This window comes from Myotis myotis, unplaced genomic scaffold (assembly GCF_014108235.1).
Source record: "Myotis myotis isolate mMyoMyo1 unplaced genomic scaffold, mMyoMyo1.p scaffold_m19_p_7, whole genome shotgun sequence".
NCBI lineage: Eukaryota > Metazoa > Chordata > Mammalia > Chiroptera > Vespertilionidae > Myotis > Myotis myotis.
In genome coordinates, this window is record NW_023416379.1 from 18529479 (window position 1) to 18546335 (window position 16857).

At 38.0% G+C, this 16857-nt stretch overlaps 1 protein-coding gene across 8 annotated transcripts in view; it reads right to left on the reverse strand.

Annotated features, from left to right (window-relative positions):
• Positions 1-16857, reverse strand: part of PTPRK (protein tyrosine phosphatase receptor type K) — a 482252-nt gene that overhangs the window by 67996 nt on the left and 397399 nt on the right. For all 8 annotated transcript variants that reach the window (XM_036318388.1, XM_036318389.1, XM_036318391.1 and 5 more), the window contains exons 12-13: positions 14562-14835; positions 10990-11026 (exon numbers count right to left, since the gene is read on the reverse strand). In XM_036318388.1, the coding sequence (XP_036174281.1) occupies positions 10990-11026; positions 14562-14835 (311 nt within the window). The remainder of the gene's footprint in view (positions 1-10989; positions 11027-14561; positions 14836-16857) is intronic.

Below are 16857 nucleotides of genomic sequence, written 5' to 3' on the forward strand. Positions count from 1 at the left end.
CTCACTCTAGCAGCAGTTGCAAGAACAAGGGCTTCCTGGGGAAGACAGCCGTTATTTGAACAGTTCAAGTGTTTCTGGTTTGTTATGCCTGCGCTGGTCTCATAATCCTGTCTGACTTTGACCTCTGACATCTTCCTAATTTCCAACTTCTACAGGAGAGGCTACAGGGGTCCCTGTGGCTGCTGCCTCTCACTTCCAGGTGAAATTTAAGCTCTGGCTCCAGACTTCATCTTCCCTTCCAAGCCCATGGGGGGTTGTTCCTGCCCCACCCTACCCCCTGCTTCTGGGCTCTGTGCTGTGTTATTCAGCCTCCTGTGGTTTTCCTCCTGTGGCTTCTGGCTCTGCCTGACAGATCATGCTGGTTCCCCCAAGCTTCGCCAGTCACTTCATCCAGATCCCTAACAGAAGAGTCACTGTTTTGTAAAGGCCATGGCTCTAATAGCTTCATCAGGTCGAACTTCTGGAAGAGTAATTCTAAACTCTAATTATAATCCAAGAAATTTACAAGTAAAAAGATCAGTCGTTATTTAGAATGTCTGACTTGTCCATAAGCTGAATGTAACAAGAGAGAAAAAAAAAAATCACATAACCATCAACTATGAACAGTCAATGAAGCTATCAGGGCGAAAACATTCACCTCTTTCAGAGGATGAACAGATGCAATAATGTTGGTTTCCAAGGGCTGAAGGGTTCTGCGGGTTCTACGTTTTTCACTATTTTAAATCAATCCCATAAAGAGAGGAGTTGGTAGCCTCCGTCACAGGTGTCGGTCTGGCTACTGAAGGGATAACAGCAGCAGTGAGGTCCACCACGTGAGGAGCAACAGCACACTCAGGACCGGCCTGGACCTGACACTGGACCTTTCTTCCCTGGATGATATTTTTAGAAGATGGACAAAGGTGTACTGTGAACCAGTTCCAAGTGCTGTGACCTTCCCAGAGAGAAAGCAGCTGAGCTTTAAATGTCTACACAACTGATGGGAATGTTGGTGAAGACACTATGGACTTTTGAGAAGGGGGGTGGGGCGGAGGTAGATGTATAGAATGTAGGAAAAGAATGAACAACACAGTTTTAGATTTCTAAACTAAACCAGTTGTTCATATTCCCGGATGAATATCTTGGAAAAGCACTACTAATTTTCGTACATGAGGGCAGCAATTGGGGCCTGGCACAGATGCCAGAACTATGCTCTTAATTTGAAAGTGGGCTTCGTGGAGGAATGTCTGGAGAGGCTAGGATATAATGGATAAATTGCGGTAGACGGTAGCAATTGCTGAAGTCAGATTTAGAGCAGGAAAACCCTGCTGACAGATCTCTTTCCAAAGGATTTAGGCCTCTGTTGAAACATTATGAGGTCACATCTATCTTCACAATTTACATCTTGCCAGATTTCTGAGGACTTTAGAATAGCATACGTCTGCTATTACTGCATTGAGATAAATTTGTTTTATTTTACTGACACAGATTTAGAAGTTAAATGAAATGGTGGCTTTATATTTAATGAAGGATTTTTTTTATTGTAAGGTAAAATGGATGACTAAAGCTTAATTTCACAAGTCAGGAATACTGTTGTATACAATACTGAGTCTGATTAGGGTCCTATGAATGTCAATGAGGATTTGAACCCCTAAGTTAGCACACACATTCATACGCAAAAAACAAACAAAAATCTCCTTTACACTGAGGCCCAACTCCCTGAATGCAGACCAGCCCTCCAGAGCATTCCTTTTGTCTTCCCCTGTGTTTAGGCCCAATCATTTAGGTCATTAGTGGCATCTTATTTGAAGTATTTCCTTTAGCTCTTTTTTTTATAATAATGTTAGAAAGCTTTATTGATTACTTTTGAAATTATGTAGGTTGGTACAATAAGTGGATTTTATTTTATGAAAGTGAAGAAGGTCTTACAAAATAGTTGTTATATTGGGGGACTAGTAGCCATAAACATGCCTCAGTATATGAACAAAAAGAGCCTCAGATACCCAAGGCACAAGGAATCCAAGGGATATGGGAGAATGAGCTCAACAAAGCCACCAAGATCTATATTCTCTGGTGGCCAATTACGTTTCTGGGAGTAGTTGCATCTGGGAGATCTTCGGAGACAAATACTTAATCTTTCAGATAACCAAGCTATAAGACGGCTGCCAGCAACATAATTCTATACAGAACACTAACTTTATGGGTAAGAAATGATTACAAAAAAAACCACAAACTTGAAGAGAAGTGATACTTATTAACCATAACAAAAGAGAGGAAAACCTTCGTCAATGAAAAAATAATTAGGAAAAATAAATGCAGCACAGTAACTAGATGTCCTGAGTTTGTTTATATTTAATAAGTACTTAATAAAATAAGATACTGAAATAAATATGGAAAATAAACAACAAAATGCAAAAACTAGATATATCAAAGGATCCTTGAAGAGGACTACCAATCATCCTCATTTTTTAAAAAATAAATGACCTGATTTCTTTCAGTCTTCTTCCTAACTCATTCTCCTAGTTGTGCTTGGAAGTGAATCTTGTTCATAGTGCCACCACCTCCCCCACCGTTTTAATTTGGGTTAATCAGATCTTTCTGCCTCCTAGCAGTAAGCAGTACTGTATGTTTGATCACTAGACCTAGGTCTCTATCACTGATAGATCCTCTTTGGGAGAAAAGAGAAATATCATACACCGCCATTTAACTCATTCCAGATAAAGGCCGAATTAGTTTACATCTCAGGGCAAATTTGAAACAGGACTCTCCTATCCTGAGGTGCCTCTACTTCCTGCAGAAATGTTAATGTAGGTCATTTTCTGAAACCCTGCCTGATGAGCAACTGTTCCTGTGAATGGATCCAAATAAAAGCATGATGCAAATGTGGGGTGAGCCAGTCCTCTGCGAGAGACTGGGGCTCCAGAGTTCTCCGAGCCTCCTGGAACACTTGCCTATCAAGGCTTAAGAATGTATATCGTAAACTGATATTTCGGCAATCGAGTTTAGATTTTATTACTCCTGTGACACTAGCACTTTCAGGAAATAAGTCTAGCGTAATTAGGCTCTTACACATATTTGCTTCAATAAAGTGTTTATTTAGATAAAGAAAAATTGAGAGAAGGCAGTCATGTCTAAATATCTGCAAAATTCATTTTGGCAAATAAATATCTTGTGATCATGATAATAGGTTGGGGAGGGAAGCACATCACTGGCTATTTGGTCAATTCTAAAACCGAATTCCTCCAAAACTAGAAAAGAAGTAATCCACGGTTTAGAAGTATGAAATATTCTTTTATTTTCTCTGCTATGTATTACTTTAAATGGCTGTACATAAGGTGGGAAGATTTAACTTCTCTTTTTCAGATTTTTTAAACAATTATTACACTGAGAGAAAAACTAAAATTTTTGCTTCACACAATGTGGTTTTAACACTGATTCCCAAACCCATATGCTCTTTATCAATAAACGGGAGATGTAGTTTAGACTTCCCACAGCATTGTTTCATAGACATTATTATACTGAACACTGAAAAATACTTCTATCAGAACATCTGGCAAACAGAAGTCAAACGGAACTTAACTGGTGGTGTGCATATTTTTCTAATTTTTTTCAACTTGGTCATATATCTGAGAAGAGATGTAACTTGTTTTTCTTTTCAGGAGAAATTTGAAATACTAGTCTACTTTATGTATTTTTTCTATGATTGTTATGACATTCATCTTGTTGTCATTCTGCAGAGCATTGTGTGAGTTTTTCAAATAGCTTCTTTAAGCTGGATTTTTTAAAAAAAAGGTTCTCTTAGCAGTGAATTTAAAATGATCCTCACATCTGCTTCTGCCAACTGACTTACCTAATAAATCCCAACTTACTCTGTGGCTACTCATGCTTTCCCATAATTTGATTGTTTTTTTTGACACATTTTGTTTTTAAAGAATAAAAAGTACAGTTTTCACAACTTCTAGGAATGCTGTCCTACTCAATGTGAGAAAGTCTAAAGAATTCTGAAATCAGAGACTGTTGATGATTAATAAAAGCATAGCAATAAACCAAGATGATTTAGAATTGCTTGCAGCTCAGGAAGTGTAAAAGAACCACCATGCACTTACAGATATTCCAAAGAAAACTAAAGTATTTCTAGGCTTTCCCTAAGAGGCAGCCTTCATTGAAAGAGCTTGAATGTTTGTTAATTTTATTTGATTCATCAACTTGAAACAAAATGCATCCCATAAATTGAACAGTTAACTGTTTATGTGCTCGTCTCTTCATTCTTTATAGAACAGTTTTAAAACAAATTCAATGGTATCATTATGTAAATCATTTAACAATAAAACATAAAATGTTAACCATGTTTTTGCACATTAGATAAGCAAAATCTTAAAATACTGGTGTCAATTAGTAATGATAAGAGAGTATGGAAAACAAGCATTCAAATATTGTTTGAAACATAAATTTGTAGAATTCTTTTTTAATGTAATTTGTAATTATTTAAAAATCTATAAATAGCACATGACTTAGAAATATTGATTTTAAGAGTTTATTCTATAACAAGATAATTAAGTTCTTAGCCAAGGATGTTTATTTCATTGCATATAATTGCAAGATAAATGAACAGTCAAAATGTCCAACAATAAAGGAAGGGTTAAACATACATTCATAAACCATGGAATATGTGCATTTTATAACTTGAAAATGTGTCCAAGACAAAAATATTTTTAGAATATATTTTTATTGATTTCAGAGAGGAAGGGAAAGGAAGAGAGAGACAGAAACATCAATGATGAGAATCATTACTTAGCTGCCTCCTGCACACCCCCTACTGGGGATCAAGCCTGCAACAAGCATGTGCCTTGACTGGGAACTGAACCATGACCTCCTGGTTCATAGGTCGATGCTCAACCCCTGGGCCAATAGCCCCTGCTCAACAATGGCTGGTCCAAGCCAAAAAATTTAAGTTAAAAAATAGCAAGCTCCAGGCCACTATCTTGGGATGACAAGAATTTTTTTTAATCTGTATATTTTTCTATCTATAGAAATATAGATATGTTTTCATAATTGCAATGTCTGTAAAGAGATCCTCACCAGGTTGGGTAAATATAAAAAAAAATTGTATCTGTAACATATAACAGTGGCGATTTGTTTTATAAAATCAGGTTTAAAGCCTACATAGTTTACAGAATATATCTGTTAAATGGAGGTTATTACCAAATCCTAAATTATAGTAAATCTATAACATAGACTTTAAATATTTTACCAGAGTGAAAAGAAAAGCATTCTATTTCTAAGAACAGATCTTGGCAGAGTGGAGGAATCTCCAGGTGAAGGATAATATCTCATGTTTTAAGACAGATGTGGCCAATGACTATTTTTAACCAAACCTGCTCTGCATGGTAACTACATACAGCCATCATGCTTCCATTCTACAACTGTCTTCCTTGGAGATCAATATCTGGCTTAGTGCCTGACAGAGTGTAAACAGGCCATAAATACATTCTGAATGGATGACAAATTCCCAATGTTTAGCAGCTGGTGGAATAGTTAGATGTAGGGAAATTAAGCAAAGATATATTCAAGAGAGGACTGTTGTTCACCATGATGATGTAAAATTTCTATCATAAACAATCAGATACCAACAATGTAGTTGTTACCATCATCACTTCTGAGAAGTGATGTGACAGGAAGCCTTGAGAAAAGCCCCCAAATTACATGAGCTGATGTCTTAGCTACATACTCTTATGAGACCCTTAATTTTCTTTCTTCCTCGTCTCTCTACAAAACTTTTCATAGTTGCTGTAGTCTTTAGTATACTGTTAGACCACCAACAGTCAACCACGTTTACTTCCACTATCTCCCCTAGTAGCCGAACTTGTCAGAAAAATCATAACTGGCAAATACAAAGCAGCTTTTTATAAAGGGGTCAAACCTGAGATGATGGTTATCAGGGTAAGCAGAGGAAAGTCTTACTAACACAGTGAAATCCTATCTCAAAAGCACAGACCAGTCGGATGATCATCTGGGAAATAACAGCAGCAAATGGACCAAGAATTGGTTTCCTTGTAGGCAGAGTGGCATTTTAAGAGGAACAGATGCAAAGCCAGGTGTTACTTGTAAGTAACAGAAGCAGCCAGCAATTAAAACATCGCTTTCTGAATTTACAAGATGGGAGACACACCTGCACACACAAACAGTGCTCAGGAAGAATAACAATGATTTAAAAGGGCAATTTGTATATTTACTTAAGGGTCACTGATACTCAAACTGTGAACTTTCTGCCCTTACCAGGATATATAAAGGGTGGCCAGCATCACTTTATCACCTCCACTATTTACAAACATTAATTTCTGCATTTCCTTAAACAATGAAGCAGAAGTAGTAATTCCTTTACCTGTATAATCAGCAGGAGCTCTTAAAAGAGTAAAACAAATGTAAGAAGGGAACAAGATTCCAAATTTTGAATGTAGGTTGTCATCTGTATCAAAAGCAGGACATGAAAAATCCAGAACTATTGGGATGTTTGGGTAATAACATTTATTGTTTGTCTTTAAAAGCACACTAAACCATATGCTCAAGTATGTGACATTTTTTTGTATCTCATTTTCACAAAATCTGAGAAATTTTGAAAAATGAATTAGAATTTTTCCAAGATTTTTTTATAAGTGTAATTAGGGAATAGTAGAAAACTGATCACAAAAACATACTTGACTAATCTAAAAGTTTTAAACACAAAACAAGTTCAAAAGCATGTCATTTTCTATCTTTCCTTCTATCAATAGTGATCATTCTAGATAGATTCAATTAACTTTCTACTCTAATGCCTTTTATTCAATCAGAGAGATAATCTTTAAAGTAATCCACATTTCATTAAAAAACTGAATAGAATGCATAATATCAGACACCACACAAATAGGCGATAAAGAATATTTTGTCTATTATGGAGCCATAATCATAAACCGATGCTCTATAACACTCTGCAAATGTGTTTCAATGAGACCAAACTGGATTTTGATCTTTAATCCCCACAACAGGATAAATATAGAAAAAAGAGAGGCAGTGCTCATTTGCAATAAAACTAATGTAATCTTCGATATGCGGATTCACTCCAAAGACCTGTTTTTAATTGCTAGGAACACAAGTTCTTTAAGTTGTTTGCTTTTAAAATTTAGTATTTGCCTTTTTCAAAATCAAAGGATTAAAATAGGGAATCTATGTTCCCAGTATATAAAAATAATGATATCCACAAAAAACAAATGTGTACGTGAATGTGTATATAAGTATGTATTTCGGAGTGTGTGTGTTTTTAAAAAGACTGCACCTTCAACACTGCTTGGAAACCTCTTCACCTACATATCCAAGTTCATTATTTATAAATTTTGTTTCCCACCTAACTGCAGGGCATAACTCAACTAAATTTCTGCCACAGAGCAAAAATTCCCTTTCCTCCAGTTGCTGGAAACATGTTCCCCCCTTCTTCTGAGCCCTTGTTAGCAGACGCTTTAACATTCATGTTTCTGCTAACAGTCTGTTAAAGGCAAGTTATGCTTTTTGAATCATGCTCTAAGGATTCTCTGAAGCCTCTACCCACTGCCCAATTCCAAAGTCACTTTCATATTTTCAGGTATTTGTTACAGTAGGACCCAGCTTCCAGACACCAAAACTCATATTGGTTACCTTTTATGCTGTAACAAACTACAAAAACATTAATGGGTTAAAACCACACACATTTATTATCTGACAGTTCTAGAGGCTGGAAGTCCTAAATGAATCTATGGGACTAAAATTAAGAAGTTCACTGGTTTATGTTCCTTCTGTAGGCACAAGAGGAAAAAAAAAATCATTGGTCTTATCTAGTTTCCAGAAACCGCTGCATTCCTTGGCTCATGGCCCCTTTGTCTTTCTGCAAAGCACATCCATCATCACTCCAGCTCTTGCTTCTGTCTTCATGTCGGTTCTCGGACTCTGAGCCTCCCACCCGCCACTTATATAAACTCTACTGGGTCCACCTGTATCACCCAGGATCAGTACCCTATCACAAGGTCCTTAGAATATCTGCAAAGTATTCTGAAGATTAGAACATGGAAATTTTGGTGGAGGCTGGGGGAGGGGAGCATTATTAAGGCTACCATTATCTATTTAATATAATATGATTCCCTAGAAATGTAATGAGGCTCAGTGTTGATGGACAGTTTTTAAAAAAGTGGTTTAGAAGAGAAATAACCTTATCACCAAGAGTTCGGCCATCTTTGCTCTGCAAGGTAATGTTATTTCTGACCCTTGCTCATTAGTGTCTATGAAATGTTATATGAGCAGAGGAGTTGCTTCATTCTCATTAGTCTCCTAAGGCAGTATTTCTAGAAATAAAGCAATGATTTAGACTGCTGTTGACAGTATTCGAATGAAACTCTAAATTATAAAATTATCTCTGGTAAACAACTGGCATCCTCAGTTTGATGCTCTCAGTCTACGCTAGCTATCAAAAAATATCTCAGGATTGGTCTGTAATTACTTTAGAGAAATGAGTACTACGGTGGTTTGCTAGTAATCACAGTGCTTTGGTTGACAGGGCATCGGTGCGTGCTAATTGTTCAGATCACTGGTACTCACGAAGCGTGGTCACCACAGTGGCAGCAGCAGTAAACCTGCTAGAAATGCACATTCTTCGGCCCTTCCCTAGGCCTATTGGTTTGGAAACTGCCATTGAGGCCCAACAACCGGTTTTCACAAGGCCTCCACAGGATTCTGACTCAAGCTAAAAGTCTGAAATCACTAATGAAGACCAGTCTGTTTCATCCTCAGGGTCTGAGCCCACTTTCCTTAGCAGCCAAGCACACATTCCCCTCAAGGTCTTTGCATGTGTTCCCTCTGCCTTCAACGTTTCATACATATATAACCTATTTTAATCCTCACAATAATAGTGAGGAGTGAATACACTATTATGATCTTTCGGGAGTGAAGGGTTAAGTAATTTGCAAATGTTAAAGAATAGTAAAGGGTACAGTCAGGGGAATATGAACCCCCATAGTCCAGGGCCAGGGTCCTCTTCCCTTACTCATTAAACCACACTGCCAAACTAGAGATCCAGAGTACAGCAGGATAAATTACTAAACAAAGAAGAAACAACAACAAATGGACCTTTTCTTACTACCTCTGAGTTTCAGGACAATATTCTGCGCCACCTTGTACGTTTGACTTCTATAATTTTACACCTCCTGCAATTTAAATCTCATGTGATATTTTTTCATTATAATTTTATTTGTATTGAGAGAGGGACAAAATGGCAAACACTTGTATAAGTGAAAATAATTAAATAACCAAATAAGAAAAATTTTAAATCATTTATACCTATCTTTTCTCAGTTACAAAAAATATTTAAAAATCTTTTTGGAAGCTGATGCAAGACTATACATTTTTGGCTTTATTTTAAGTTTGGAAAAAACATAGTTGATATATACCTAAATGCTCTCTGCCACTATCTTTAAAATTTTCAACTCTACTTCTTGATCCATGAGCTATTTTTAAAATAAAATAAATGCTTGTACATTACGTGCATCTGTATATATATTTTTCTTTCCTTTCACTAAGGATTGCTTTTTTAAATATCATGAGGAATCGTAGTATTTGAATTAAAAAGTGTATTTATTTTCTCTTCTGTGAAGCTTTTTTTATTACTTCTCATGAGTCAAGAAAAACGTCTCTTTTGCTTTTACAAACAAGAGTATAACACAAATGCTTAATTGAGCAGACTGATGATTAGATGAGAAAAAATGATGAAAGGAATGATGCCAGCACAAACAGAATATAGCCATTCATTTTTATCCAAATGAATCAACTACTGGTCATGAACGTGGGTCTAATACTAATTCCAGCGACAAACAACCCAGAGCGCCAACTCTCCACAGAGCCCCATGTCTGCATGCAGACAGCTTTTTTCTTGTTCCTCTTGTTAAAATACACCAACCTCTCTCTCTCCTTTGTTGGCACAATCGCATAAGTCTTAAATGAAAGATTATAAACATAGTGAATGCTGAAGATTTTCTCCCACTCTGAAATCTAAATACTCATTCGAAGATGAAAATGTTTTCTCCTAAAAAACTAGGCAACAGAGCTAAACTATGAAATGTCAGCAGGAATTGCCCTGGCCATTAGCCATCACAGATTTAATTTACTGGCTTCGGTTGGATTAAAAAGAAAAAAGAAAAGAAAAAAGTAAAGCCTCTCCAATGAACTTGCAGTGCTGATGAAGTTATAGACCAGTCTTCACACCTATGCTCTTCCACATGCATGGACTAGCTTGCTACTTTTTACCTTTGATCGTCTACCAGAGAAAGTAACAATGGTTTTTAAACAAGCACCTTGTGATTTTTGAACTGATATTGCTGAGTTTTTCCAATACATTTTTGATCAGCAGCACAAGACCTTTCAGACACTAAATGGCAGGAAAAAGTCCTTCTAAGGCAGCGGTTCTCAACCTGTGGGTCACGACCCCTTTGGGGGTCGAACAACCCTTTCACAGGGGTCGCCTAAGACCATCGGAAAACACATATATAATTACATATTGTTTTGTGATTAATCACTATGCTTTAATTATGTTCAATTTGTAACAATGAAAATATATCGTGCATATCAGATATTTACATGACGATTCATAACAGTAGCAAAATCACAGTTATGAAGTAGCAACGAAAATAATTTTATGGTTGGGGGTCACCACAACATGAGGAACTGTATTAAAGGGTTGGGGCATTAGGAAGGTTGAGAACCACTGTTAAGGGTTTCTGAATCCCTCCTATTCTCATAACAAGATTCCTCCAGTCAATTCCTAGAGGATGAAAAGTAGCACCCATTACATGTTAAAGACACCCAAGTGAGTCCCAGGACGTGGCTGGCAGTTTAACTGGGTCCTACTACAAAATTGTAGAAGTGCTACATGTAATTAGCCCCGAAGCAGGGAATAAAGCTCTTTCATTTTAGAAAGCAGGATAATGGAATTTGAAAAAGAAAAAAAAGCAAACCTCTTACCTTTTGTAGCAATTCGTACACACTGGGTTTTAGTTTCCTGATGGAGTGAAAATGAAAGAAAATAGTCAGTGTATACATAGGCTTCCTGTTTCATAAACTATAATTATTATGTAGATCAATCTGGAGCTATAAAATAGGCTTATAAAGAATACAATTGCAGTGCTAAAGAAACATGTTTTTATATGTATTCTTAGATAATTTTTTAAATCTAAAATAAAGACTTAAGCCCTGAGCAGTGTGTTCAGTGGTTAGAGCGTTGGCCAGTGCACAGAAGGGTCACAATTTTAATTCCCAGTCAAGGGCACATGCCTCTGTTGCTGATTTGATCCTGGCCCCAGTTGGGGTGTGTGTGGGAGGCAACCAACCAATGTCTCTCATACATCAATCTTTCTCTCTCTCTCTCTCTCTCTCTCTCTCTCTCTCTCTCTCTCTCTCTCCCCACACACACACACACACATCCCTCCCTCCCACTCTCTCTTAAAAGCAATGGAAAAGTGTATCCTCCAGGGAGGATTAACAGCAACAACAACAACAAATAAGAACTTAAATTTTTTTTCAATATTTTTCTAAATATTTAGGTGTCTGTTTTTACCTTGTAATGAAACAGGCTGTCTTGTCTGGGACAAGTATAATGGCATTCCATTTGCATTTTTTACTTTTTGAACAATCAGAAAGAAAACATATTTGCAAAGCTAATGCAAATCAGATCCAAATATAAATTTCATTTTCACCTCATAACTGCACACTCAGACCAATGCTGGGCATTACATACTGTCACTTGGAGCCTTCCATGACTAAAGAGCCGAATAATAGTTAGAAAATCATAAAAAAAATACTTCATACCCTGGCAGGGTGACTCAGTTGGTTGAAGCATCATCCCATACACCAAAAGGTTGTGGGTTCAATATCCAATCAGGGCACATATTTAGTTACAGGTTCAATCCTGGTTAGGGTGAGTATGGGAGGCATCTCTCTCTCTCTCTCTCTCTCTCTCTCTCTCTCTCTCTCTCTCTCTCTCTCTCTCTCCTTTTCTCCCTGTCTAAAAATCAATTAGAAAAACACACACACACACACATATCCATGGGTGAGGAGTAAAAAAAATTACATCACAGTTGGAACATAATTTATCTGAACATAATTTATCCGTTCTTTTCTCTTTTTAATTTAGTTGTTAGGGAATAAATCTTACTTGGTGTGATTATTTTCCTCCTCTTGCTAGACAGATAGGGTTGAGGAAATAGTAGACATAGGAAAGAACACAAATTATCTTTTCTTTTCCTTTTTTTTTTTTTAATGCTGTGGGGTGGCACTGGGAGTTGGAACGTACTTTAGGCCTACAATTCCCAGACTTAGTTTATTCAGCTCACATCTTTGAACGTACAAGAGGCTGGAAAAGATGTTAAAGCCAGTAAACAAGACAGAGGCTATTTGTTTTTAGATGCAGTTATAAATGCATCTTGAGTAGTTCTATATCTTGATAAACCAAAAGCTTATAATTCTCTCTTAAGCATTTATTATTTTTAAATTAAGTAAAATAAAGTATTGAAGGGGAATCAGTAATTAAAAATGAAAGTATGCACTTCTATTCCTTAACTGTGACCTAAGGCCTTCACAGTGAATGGCAAGAGATTAGTTCACTTTCCTGTAGAGGCCAGATGGAATTTTGATCTCCTAAAAGCAATTGTTAACTCTATCAGGATTACCAGCCATCGCTGGTAGGAGCCATGTCACTTTAAAAACTCTTTGCCAGGGGAACTGAAATATATTGTTGTTACTCTGTACTTTAACACATGTAGATAAAGTAACATTTAGAAGAGACTGTTCATAAGAAAGCTTGCTTTTATTTATTTATTTATTAAAATATTTTTATTGATTTCAGAGAGGAAGGGAGAGGGAAAGACATATGGAAATATCAATGATGAGAGAAAATCATTGATTGCCTGCCTCATGCCAATCCCCTACTGGGGATTGAGCCCGCAAGCTGGGCATGTGCCCATGACTGGAATCGAACCTGAGATCCTTTAGTCTGCAGGCTGATGCTCTATCCACTGAGCCACACCAGCTAGGGCAAGAAAGCTTTTAAAGAGTGCCACATAAAATCCTTTATAAGTAACATGCATTCATTAATACGCCTCTCATACCACACACCAGATAACAAAAGTCAACTTGTACTCTATCAACTCTCTAAAGATGAATACCCAAACACAGAAGTATGCTTTCTACCCCTATGTTTCTCTACATCCAGAATGGAATATTAACTTTTATAGTCATCTGTCTTTTGAACAGCCCAGTGTTACCAATGGGAGGGAATGATGTGTAGGAGGGAAGCAGGCAGCTGACTTGCCTGGAAAGATTCCCTCTCATGAAGAAATACACTAGAAGATGAGAAGAGCATTGTCACCCAGGAGCAGCCCCTGGCTTTGGGGTGCATTTTAGAAAATGCTGTGGGGCATTTTTCTCTGCCATATTCTGCAAACCAGCCACATACGGTGAGCAGAACGATAAAGTTTTCATTCAAAAGCAACCAGTCAATACCCTAAGTTCTCATGGTCCCTGCAGAAATATCAATGGATTGCTATGTCTTCCAGTTAAACTATTCCAAAATATAACTGCTGCAACTAGATAGCACATATTTCACAGCACCTCTCACGTACCCACCTTGGGGACTCAATTACCCAAACCCAGCCATTTCCTATAAAGCTACAAGTCAACAAAAATGTCATTGTGCTAGTGGATTCCAAATTGTGGGCATTTTCTATTCTTAATGTATTTTTTTCTATCTCCCTCTGGAAAGAAATAAATTAAATAAGGTTTAGGAAAGAAAATCTTTCACAGAGACCAGCATGAGGCAGGTTATTTCCCCACGTATGGAGCCACTGGTAGTTTCTTACTTCCTGTTGTGTTTTCCTTTCCAATATTCATTTGGGATCAGCGGCAGTGCTCAAAAACAACTGTGTCCAAAATGGGAAAAGGAGGGGCAACCAGGGAGATGGAAAACAAGACTCCTCCACGGGCCCAACAGCCAGCCCTCTCCCGGCAGCCTTCTGTTTAGGTTCTGTCAGGCGGACCGCAGGAGTCCTATTTGTAATCGGAGGATTGTTACTTGTTATTTACAACTCGGCTTGTACCCCCTGAAAAGTTTATAAGGGTTGATTAGCCTGCTGTGGAACACGCATTCTGTTGATCCTGCAGTCGATTTAATCTTCCGAAGTGCAGCCACTCCTGAGCAAAGAGGACAGAACAATGGCTGATATTCACCAGGGCTCCAGCCCCAGCAGCAAGGCCACACACCCACCTTTCCGAAGTGTTTTGCTCACAATTGCTCTTGTGGGTTTGCCTGAAGTGGGTTCGTAGAAGCTGTTACTAGGAAACAGGAATCCTGAGCAAGGTAACACGTGGGGCCCCCAGCTCAAAACCGTGCACACAGTGGGAACAGAAGCAGCAGCCCCCTGCATATCAATGATCCCCCCCTCCCCCGTTTTTTAAACTGACAGATGCGACTGAGTATTTATAAAATTTGACTGCGGCTTTGCCGCCGGGCAGTGAACAAGCAGAACTTGGAGGAGGCTTACCTTCTCTACACTGCTCATTGCCTGGAAATAGATGTTGTATCCTTTGCGTGGTGCCAGAGGGGGGTTCCAAAAGCCCTGATAGGTCCTGTTGTCCCCCACTGTGAAGGGAGCAGGTTCAGGAAGATTCCCCGGGGGCAGCTCAGCCGCAAAGTAGTAGGGCGCACCCCCGCTCATGGCGTTTTGGTAGGTGACGGGAACCTGGTAGCATTCCATGGCTCCCGCTTCTCGCTTCGTTCGGTGTGGGTGCAACTCCTCCACCACAATCTGATAAGCACTTTTTGGGAAAGAGAAGATAAAGCACACATTTAGAGATGCTACATACTAAGTGTTCTCAAAAGAAGAATGAAGTATTGGATAATGACCGGCAACACTTCACAAGCCTTTAAAGTCGGTCTGAACACCCTGCTTTCTTGCTTTCAGCTATTTTGCCGTAAGACAGAATTGCACATGGATGCTAACCCCACCGTGATTCTTAAGGGAGTGAAAAAAGTTTTAAAAAATCAGCATAACCTCTACACACTTTTCACTGTTAAGAAGTGAGTCACCCTAAGAGGGAAGCTGACATTAACCAGAGACACAAAATAAATTATTTGTCTGAAATTGTGAAATGTTTAAAGTTAACATTTTCCTTTGAAATGAAGGCATGGAAGGCCCAGCTCCAAGACCCAGGAGCAGAATGGCCGGCCCGGGGCAGAGCCCATGGCACCCGTCTGCGAGTCAGGAGACAGAATGTGCTGAGGTCCTCCCACGCGTGACCTTGACTCCACCTCGCTGTGGCTCAGAGCCATGAGGATCCAAAGCACCAGTGACGCGCTGCAGCACGGGCACAGATGGACAGAAATCTGTCCTCGCCACCGAAATAGACTGCCTCTTCCGTCTACAGTTGTTAATAATAAAATGTTACAAACTGCAGAAGCAGATGGCATTTGGCCTATTAAATCTCAAACCTAAACCTTTCAATGTCTTCCTTAAATGTCTTAAACTGTTCTGTAATAGCTGTTATATTACAGAGCAAAGGGAAAAAAAAATGCCATTTTAAAATCAAGATCTGCCTGACCACTTATTTTTTATAAATTTCTCAAACTGCTATATTAGTAATATCCTTTCTGCATAGACCATTCTTTAGGCAAACATTTTTAGGAAATGCATCCCCAAGAAAGTTGTTAATATATTTATATATCATTAAAGAATGTAAAAGAATTATGTTTCAGAATTCTAGAAAGTTATTGGAAAGTGACTTGTGGTCCCATACAGAAAATGAATGTGAATAAGCTGTGTGTAGAGCAGCATGCTTGACTCTGAGTCTCCGGGAAAATATGTCAATCAATACGGGGAAAATAGGTGCGGTTAAATGGATTTCCAGAGGAAATAGACCATTTTCTTTAATGAACTTCCATAAAAAGGAAAATGAAGAATGTAAGGAGATAGAAACACACACACACACACTCACACACACTCACACACGGCAGGGGATAGGGGGAGGGATTGAATCTGCCTCTATGACCATTAAAACAAATTTTATACCAGTTTAGAATCGGCTATGAAATTCTAGTTTAATATAAACTGTGTTATACCTACAAACAGAAGACCTTCATATATTTAACAAAGAGCTTTATAAATTCATTTCCCCCCTTAATTATTCAAGTTCCAATTTCCCATTAAAATAGTCCCAAGAAATTGGTAGGTTGGTATCTACCTTCTTTCCCTTAGAAATAGTATGAACCTTTTATTAATGCCAGAAATTAAGATTTGGGCAAGTAACTAAGGCAGAACTCTACGTTATTTGAAATTACATGACCTGCATCATTTTCTATATCTCTGCCAGGTTGGGTCTGCAAGCTCCGAGAAATGCTCTTTACAACATACATGCTCTCCGAGGGGTCCATGGAGGAGACTCTTGTTAATTTTAAAATACAAGAAATACGAAGCATAGAGAGAGAGAAAAAAAGATCATGGCTGGCATATGCCATATTAAGCACACGTAGTATTCTTTTCCTGTGCATTTTCAATTTAGAATCCATATTTTATAATATACATTTGCATATTTGGTGGATACATACATATATGTAGATTAAACCCACACAAGCACACATTCAGTCTTAACTAATTCTATTAAATTGACACAGGTAGTACATTACAAAAATAAGAAATTTAATTCAAAACAGCTCATCTCTCCAGATCTATAAGGAACAAAGCAAACAGCTGCTCTTGGAGGAGAGGTGAAGGAAGAAAAAGTACAATCTGTTCTTTGGGGGGACCTCATTGAACTTAAGATGGACCTAAACTAAAAGTGATT